Source organism: Stegastes partitus, unplaced genomic scaffold (assembly GCF_000690725.1).
Source record: "Stegastes partitus isolate 25-593 unplaced genomic scaffold, Stegastes_partitus-1.0.2 Scaffold2353, whole genome shotgun sequence".
NCBI classification, from domain to species: Eukaryota; Metazoa; Chordata; class Actinopteri; family Pomacentridae; genus Stegastes; species Stegastes partitus.
In genome coordinates, this window is record NW_007580084.1 from 1 (window position 1) to 9,202 (window position 9,202).

Sequence of the window (9,202 nt, forward strand, 5' to 3'; positions counted from 1 at the left end):
TCCAGCAGTGGTTGTTGTTCCTGTACGTCTCGTGATGTGACAGTGATGGAAACCTGACTGTGTGCAGCTCACCTGAGGACAGACGTTGCTGAAGTAGGCGTCTGCAGACGTGGACTGCTGAGGACATGCGACCAGGATCCGAGCCACGGCGTCGCATTTCCTCCAGTCAGACTCGCCCCCTGCAGGACAGAAACGGTGCTGCAGGTTGGCCAGAACACATCGAACACAAGTTTCACTGCCTCAACTGTTAATTAATCCTCTGAACTTTAAAACCTGCTGATAGATTTAAAAGACATGTTATCTTTTACAAAAAAAAAGGAAAAACATAAAATATGCATCTTTTATCAGAGCCAAAAACTGTAAATTATTATTGCTATATTATTATTATTATTATTATTATCATTAATATTATTATTATTATTATTATTATTATTATTATTATTATTATTAATAATGATAATAATAATACGGTAATAATAATAAAGTCAACTCATTTTCATCTTTTTGGCAGTGAGATGTTCAGATCTTTAAGGAAAAACAGCCAATTTTTTTCTAACACTGTGATATTTTATTTTTAAAAATAACCGTATCCTGCATGTTTCATTTAAAAATTCTCAAAAAGTTTGCTCTGATCAGTTTCTGTAAAAAACTAAAAATTCTGACCTCCTTTCAGATTCTCTGATTCTCAACCACTGGCTCAGCTGTGAACAACAGTCACAAAAAATCAGCTGAACTACAGGCAGTGTTTCCACAGAGAGACTGAGAGAAAATCCAACCTCGTAGGTCAATAAAATAAATGCAGCGTGGCTCAGAAACAGTGAACAGAGGAGCCGGTTGTTGGACGATACATCCAGCTGATGGTGGAACGTCTTTCTAGAGTTGTGTGTTAAATAAAGGTTCTAATCATTGGCACCAAATCTGGAACTGAAAATGCCGGTTTTATGTGTCACTAGCTCAAGTTTATGAGCTTCATCTGTCACCACCGTTTCAAAGGAGATCAAATGTTTGCTCACTGAGACGTGTTGGGACGTATTTATTCCTTCACGTGTCTGTCTGTTTTATTAAAGCCTCCCTGACTCCTCCTCACCTGTTCCTCCCTCCAGAACAGCTCTGACAACACCCTGGACGCCATTCGGCTGCATCAGGCGCTCAGACAGCAGCCGACCGCACAGACGCCTCAGCCAGGCCGGGGCTGATCCCAGACCTGCCCTGCTGCCGGACCCGCCGGACCCGCCGGAGCTCCCTGCTGGAGCCGCCTGGAAGAAGAACAGATTGAAAACTAATGAAACAAGCAGCTGGAACGTCTGAATGAAACCTGGTTCATGTAACGTGGGACAGTTTTTATTTATATACGATGAAGAAACACACAAGTTTACTAAGTTCAAAGGTTAAAAAAAACATCAGTCACAGCTGAAAATGTCAAGTGATTGTGATGATCTGCGAAAATGTAGACAACGGGCCCTCTAACATACATAATGTGGTGTTTTCCACGACTATAGACCATGTGCACGCCTTATAGGGTAATGACGTCCAACCAGAACTCACACACAATGTCAAACCAGCAGCAACATAACATCCAAATATCGCTCAGATTAAAAGCTGCCTCTGATCTCCACCTGTTTGGGTCCACCCTGGAGGACCAGCAGCTCCTTGACAACGATCGGCTGGTAGACTTTTCCGAGGAGGCTTCTGAGGGATTCTTTGCACGTTCGACACTCTTCAGCTGTGAGCGGCTGCATCGAAAGAGAGGCGAGAGAAAGGAAAAACAAAACCTTGATTACAGATCATCAAAATCATCTGATGATATGCTGTCTAGCTTTTATAGCAGTTATTCTAATTTCACATTTAAAGGGAGAACTGCAGCAGGACACAGACATACAACATTACAGCCTCACTGATTCTGACTGGTCTCTATTCTCAGATCTCTCTTGACAAACACATCTCTGCTTCAGTGAAAGGACCTGATTAAATAAAAGCTGAATAATGATGATAAACGACATAAGTGTGACCGACGCTCACCCTCTGCTCCTCTCGGTGAGGCTGGTAGCCCAGCTGACACAGTGCCGCCATCACGTCTCCCAGATGTCTCGTGAACACCAGCGTGGCGAGAGACGACAGCTCCGCCAGCTGCAGCAGGACACTCGTGGTGGTGAGAAGGCGGCGTCCACCTGCAGGCTCCGCCCCCCCACAGACCAGTTTCTCCACCATGGATCCAAACGCTGACCTGCGGCCCAGCGGCACGCCCACGCCGGGGGCCAGGTAAGGACAGAGTCCCAAGGACACTACGAACTGCAGAGCAGCCGCCAGCGTCTTCTGTTGGGCGACGCTGAGGACGTCGGGGGGTAAAGGCGGAGCCATCTCAGGTGTGCGGTGTCTGGCTGCAGAAGGAGGCGGAGTCTGCTGCTGGAAACGCTGCAGTTCAGCAGACAGGTGTCGCGTCAGGGCGAGCAGCAGCAGCAGACACTCCTGGACGAAGCTCCATGTGGCGTCCTGTGTGTCGCTGCAGAACCAACCTGCCGCCGCCGTTGCCTCCTGCTGAAGTCTCCTCACCTCCTCAAAGCTGCCGTCCGTCTGGAGACGCTCCAGCAGAAGAGTCCTGTTGGCCTCCAGAGCCGCCAGCAGAACGTCCTGCTGTGAGGACTGAGCATCGTGTCCGGACGCCTCTGCAGACAGTAACGGACAGAAGAAACGATATCAAGCCTCGACTCCAAAGCAACAGTTCAGTGACCTGTTAGAAATGTTCCTCCTGTTTGTATTCATGGTTGTCCAACAGTAGAGGAACTTAAGGACACTCACTGACAACAAACTAACCTTTGACTCAAACACTGAGGTTGTTTGTGGCTCATCGGTTCTTGTATTTTAACGTAAACATAGAAAGCTCAACATTGACACCTCTTTAGTTTTTTTTTAATGTGTTTGACCTTTTTCCTTTTTCTGCTGGTTTTGGTCACTTCAACTGAAAAACAGGAACAATTTGGAGCAAATTGTTAAAGTCTAATTAGCATATCTGTCAGAAAAATCTCAATCAGATATTTTTCTCCAAATCGTTTAGCCCTACAGCAGATTACATTCACCTGACTCTTGACTTAAACCTACGAGAGCTGAAACAACATACAACAACATGTCATCATATTAACCATCAACTGTACTGAAAATTGTAATTTTTAAAATAAAAAAGCCTAAATTCCCTACTCCCAACTTCTAAAATGTGAGTATATTCTGGTTTCAGTAAAGTGAATATCTTTTGGTTGAGGACAAAACAAGTCTTTTTTGGGAAACACTGATCAACATTTTTTAGCATTTTCTGATATTTCATAAATCAACCAGCCAATGGAATAACTGAGACAATAATCCGCAGATTTGTCGACAGTGAAAATAATCGTTGGTTGCAGGTCTAAAGCTTGCTGCAGGTTCAGTTTTACTGAGTTTTAACTCAAATCTTTGTTATCACTCAGTGGAAATGACATGTTGTACATTATTCCATTTAGATTGTTCAGCATCTGATGCTTCTGTAAATACTTCCTGAACAACGAATGGCACTGACATTAACTATTATTTAACTAATGGGAAAGTTTGGAGAAAAGGGCTAAATGTCTAAACATTCTTTAAAACCGACGTTTGAATCTGTATGAATGTATTTATGATTGAAACACTCGTCTGTAATTATGAATAACATGCAGGCTCAACATATGTGAAACCTTTATTGTCTTTTTGTAGACATCAGATGAGGTCTAACGTACAAAAAGACGACACCAGATGTGGACGAGATTATCTCTGCTAAACCAAAGCATGTTTAAAACAAACATTTAGATATGCGAATCCTTTATTCTACTTAGAAAATGTAAATAAAGAGTCATTTAATTGCTTTTTTTTAAAAACATATAACCCACATCAGAGCAGATATACATCAATATCCACTACATATAGACTTGTCAAGTCTGGATCATATTGACAGAGGACGTTTAAAGATTATTTACAATATCGTGTCATATTTGTCATCAATCTACGTGCAGAATCTTCAGTAAACTGAATCGACATGCTTCACACGACTGTTTAAGGTTAGCTTGTTGAGTTAGCTTCTGTCACTTAAACTCACCGCTCACAGGTCTGGTGAGGATATTTAATGCCGACAGGATAGCGGAGGTCATTTCGGGATCACACTGACCGCTAACGATACATTACAAGTCTGGAAACTATTCACAGAATAAGTTTTTTGTTACTCATCCAGGTCACGTTTCACGATGCTAAAGCTAAAAACATCTCAAAATGGCGCCTTAATTAGACGTCAGCACGCAGCCTCCGTTTGATGACTGGATTGGTTGACGCTACGCTGCGTTCACAGAACCACAGAAAAAAGTCGTAATTCTCTTGACGCGAGTATATTTATCTGGATTTACGTTAGAACAAAGACATTTTTATTACCTAACGGGCAATAAATTAAAAAAAAAAAAAAAAAAGTACAAATACTGTAGTTTAAATAAATTTTTACGAAAAAGTGTCCAAAATTACACTTAATAGCACTGAATGGTTTTTATCAGGATGTATTTAAAGTATCCAAGGTTTAAACGGTCATTTGGTACATAAGTGATATTACATATATTAGAATGGATGCATTTGTGTGTGCAGCATATTTCCATGGCTGTAGTCGTATTTTTGAGAAAATACAGATCAGTTTTAGCCCTGAGTACAGGACTGTGAACGTTTCACAGCATCAGCGTGTGGTTGGCCACATGGTGGCGTAATCGCTTCCATTATTTACTGTATGAAGCACAGAAGTCTCAAAGTTTGAGCTCTGTAGCGTAAAGCAATCTAGAGCAGATTAAAAGTGAAAAACTTAGTTTTATAATAAAAATATATATACATACAGAGTCATGTGTCAGCAAAAATACATTTAAAAATTAAATTTGGAATGAGTGACTGAAAACAAAAAGGCATCAAGTAGCCGCAGGCTTCAGAACAGCCTTTTTTTTTTTTTTTTTGCATCTTGCCGCATCAAATTTAGCCTTTTTTTTTATAGTTTAAGGCACTTTGCAGCCTTTTAATACAAATGTTAAAAAGCAAACAAGCACTTTGCTCGTAGCCTGTGATGTGAATGCCACCAACTTAATAGTACGTGAGCACAAACCATTTGTTACCTGCGAAAACAAAAGTTGGAAGCTTTAATATCAATGAACCAACGACATTTACTTACGTTTAGAGAAAATGCAAATGCACTGTCAGGTTAAGGCTGACAGTCACTTCAGCACACGTACATGAGGGAGCAAAAATTTAAAACATCACGCTTTGAGGAATGACGTTAAAGTCTGACGAGGCTCCTTTTGACTTCTACAGGACATGAAACTTTTAAAACTCCGAGACTGGACAGATTCCGGTCTTCTAAACAGAACAGTATTTAAGGTTCTAAGAGTTGTGGCAGTTGGTCAACAATATTTTCTAGGGGCTTGTCCAGGATCAAACCTGGAACTGCCACGTCATCAGAACAAACTGACCTTAGGCAGGCCAAGACAGTTTTAAAACTGTCGTTATATAACCTTCCAAAGTAAAAAGCTCCAGAAAGCACATCTAAGACACATCAGCTTCCATGTAAGTTTGTTTATTAGTCATTAGGAGACTCAACATTGAGTTCCCTACAACATAAGACCTGCAAAAGCAAACAGATGAGTGAGTAAGTCAGCCAGTAGTTAACAGCAGACTGATGATGCTACTGAGAGAACCGAGGCTCACCACAGAGATGTTCAGAAGACGCCTTTAACTGGAGCTTTATGGTCTCCGGGATATTTGAATATTGGCACTGAGGGGTAGAGGGGCTCCGTCGGGGTGTAGCGGGTCTGAGCGAACATGGCTCTTCCCCGCTGGTAGCGCGACCGAGAGCTGAAGGCGTAGACTTTATCCAGGTCGGACGTGTCGCTGAAGAACGGCTCGTCTCCACCGTCTCCAGAAGCTCCGGTCGAACCCTGGGAGCCGCCTGCATGGCCGCTGTGAAACCAGTCGCCGCCCACGTAACCTCCAGTACCACCGGACTGGTCAGAGCCCTGGTCAGAACCCCCAGTTCCCTGGTACCATGGAGTCTGGTACTGCGGCCACACGAGTTTCGAGTCGGATCCGGGATCTAAGGAGAAACAGGTTCACCATCGTCCATTTTTACAGAGCTGGAGCTGCTCATGTTGGTTTGAACAGAGTTTTACCTTGAACAGGCAGGCAGGTGATGCTTCCAATCAGCAAACATGAAATCCACAACACCCTGGAACAAAACACAACTTTTATTTTTGTCCTTTCTAGGCCGAGTTGAGGAACATTCAGGAGTTGTCTCACCTCATTCTTGCAGAATAAGTGGGTTAATTGCAAGTATAGACGGAAGATTTGTAACTTCTCCCCAGCAGACTGCAAATTCAAACAACAGATAAAGTTGAAATCTCACAGCAGCGGCGAAACATCGGCTCAAACAAACCTCAGCTCTTACCTTCTAACAGAGCTACAGCTCCTCTGTGGTGGCGTCAAACTGCAGCAGCTGCTTTTATCTGAAGAAGGAGCTGATTGGAGCCGACTGATGAGGAGGAACAGCTGCTGATGAAGGACACCTGCGAGCTTCACGATGGAGGAAGATGTAAATCCTGCAGACGGAAACAAGCCCGTTGGATTCATGTTTTATCTGCACATGAACCAAAACTCTCTTCTGCCATCTTTTGTCCGTCAAGTTTTAATGATTTCACTTTATTTTGTCTTTCATGCTGTGTTGTTTGCACTGTTTTTATTGATAAGGCTGCCAATACTCAATATCTCTGATCTCCTTATAAGATCCAACAGGCCCAAATGGTTCGAGGTCCAGTTTAAGGTAATGTTGTCCTGTTGGAAGGTTAGTCAAAGGGTAAAAAGTAGACCAAAAAAATGACAAAGAGACACAAAATTACCAAAAATGGACATAAAGCATCAGTCAGGACACAGAAAGACCAAGAGAGATGCAAAAAATACCCCCAAAAAAACCCACAAAAAGACCGAAAAAAGACAAAGTAAACTTACAAAGAGGCAAAATGATCACAAAGACAAAAGATGAAGAAAAAGAGAAAAGATATGACCACAGAGACACAAACAGACTATAAGGAGATAAAACAACCAAAAATGAGACACAGAGCAACCGAAAAGACAATCAAAACAAATACAAAGAGATGCAAAATGACCAAAAGACACAATAAACAACAACAAACAGACACAAAACTACCAAAAACAAACACAAGATGACCACACAGACACACAATTACCAAAAGAGACACAGAAAACTACCACAAAGAGACAAAATGACCAAAAACACAAATAAAATGATCACAAAAAGACACAAAACAACCATGAGGAGACACAAACTGTTCACAAAGAGGCAACATTTTGTTTGTTTCGTTTTTTTAACTTGTTTTGTCTGTCATGTCATATTTATCTTCCTGTTGTGAGCTGGTATGGACTAAGTTGTTGTATCACTGGTTGACAGTCATCCAGTGTTGTGTTGTGTTCTCCTTCCTCCTCTGTTATTGAATGTTTAGTGTGTTGTTTTTTTTTAGAAAGTTAATTAGAGGGTAAGATATTGACACAAAGCAACCACAAAGACATGCAAGATGACCGTAGAGACAGAAACTGACTGTAAGGAGACAAAAATGACCAAAAAGAGACACAAAACAAACACAAAATGTCCCAAAACAACCGCAAAGAGACTTCAAATGGAAGAAAATAGCCACAAAACAACCACAAAGATACACAGAATGACCAAAAAGACACACTTCTTCAGTTCAGTCAGTATGGTTTTGGTTTCTTCGTCCAATGAAGATCTGGGCAGTCAAACTCACTAGCTCTGTTTGTTTTCTAGCTAGCACGAACAGCCATGTAGGCCTTATTTACTGGCTGCTAGCAAGAGCCAAGTGAAGGGAAGACACTGAAGCTAACTTCACTCTGTTTACTCTGGTGACTAAGTTTAAAACTAGTTAACACACTAGTTCTTCTTTGCTCACTAGTACTATAAGCTAGTAAGTAGCAAGCAGGCTAACTAGTTCTGACTTAGTAGCTACTAGCCAGAGCTACATTAAGTGAGAGGCACAGATTGGCGCTAACTTCACTTTGTTCATATGCTGCTAGTTAGTATGTCTGAAGCTAATTAACACCCTAACTAGCTCTTATTTACAAGGTAGAACGGATAAACTAGTTTAAGTGATAAGCCTGTTTACCTTTCAAGCTAATAGCTAGAGCTACATGGGAGATGGACTTTACTGTTCATAAGCTGCTACTTCATTGGTTTAAAACTAGCTAATTAACTAGCATGATTTGCTTAAATTAGAAACTAGCTGACATGGTTGATACTTTGGAATCAACCAATCATTGTTGGACCTCAAAAACACAGCAACTAATCTTTAAGGTGACATATGCTACATGCCAAGCCAGCTAACTAGCTAGGCTGATTTGTAAACATCAGTAGCTAGCTGGTTCGAGTTTTCACAAGTGTTACTCTGAAAATGTGTGTTAAACCTGAAGTTAAAAAAAAGTACAGTCTTATTAGTCAACAGTACTGAGCTAACATGAGCTAACTGGACTGCAGTTAATGAACCAGATGTTTTGAGTTGATGGGCATCTGTACATTTACCCCCAAGAACAAGGTCATCTCACAGATTTGTCAGTGTTTGTTTCCTCCCATCCTCACCCCAACCAGTCAAGGCAGATGACTGCCCTCCAAGTCTGGGTTCTTCACCCTGTCAAGGGCTTCCTCAGAGGAAACTTTAGCCTTGTTGGGATGTTTCCAAATAACATCTACTTTACATTAAGTCATGACATTGACAGTATAGAGCAAACTCTATATTTCCAAGTGTTTGAGGTGGAAAAACTTCCAGTCTCAGGTTTGTGACTGAGTTAATGTTAACTGCAGCCTGTAAGTGTGCACTAGACCCAACTAGGATCAGTTCAGTGTAAACCAGTACTGAATCAGAGACTGGATCACCTTGAAACACTTCAGTAGGTAAAAAGCTAGTTTTAGCAAAACTGCCTGCAGGAAACCTTCATTTATCACAGCTGGTGGATATTTTCAGGATTGAAGTGATGAAAACTGAGACACAAAGTAACTCTGAAAAATCATTTATTCAATCATGTGCAGTTAGAAGCAGCAGCACCTCTGGAACATGGAGACCTGCAACACAAACACAGGCAGTCAGCTGGCAGCAGATCCACACAGCAG

The 9,202-nt window shown here is 41.7% G+C and overlaps 1 protein-coding gene across 1 annotated transcript; it reads right to left on the reverse strand.

Annotated features, from left to right (window-relative positions):
• Nucleotides 1–72: 72 nt before the first annotated feature.
• On the reverse strand, nucleotides 73–4,148 carry LOC103374777 (transport and Golgi organization protein 6 homolog; the record flags this gene model as incomplete). Its single annotated transcript, XM_008304925.1, has 5 exons — nucleotides 4,097–4,148; nucleotides 2,020–2,663; nucleotides 1,617–1,733; nucleotides 1,088–1,256; nucleotides 73–179 (listed from the first exon to the last, which is right to left on the reverse strand). Coding segments are annotated over exons 1-5 (1,089 nt in total), but the record flags the coding sequence as incomplete, so codon positions are not given.
• Between the last annotated feature and the right edge of the window lie 5,054 nt (nucleotides 4,149–9,202).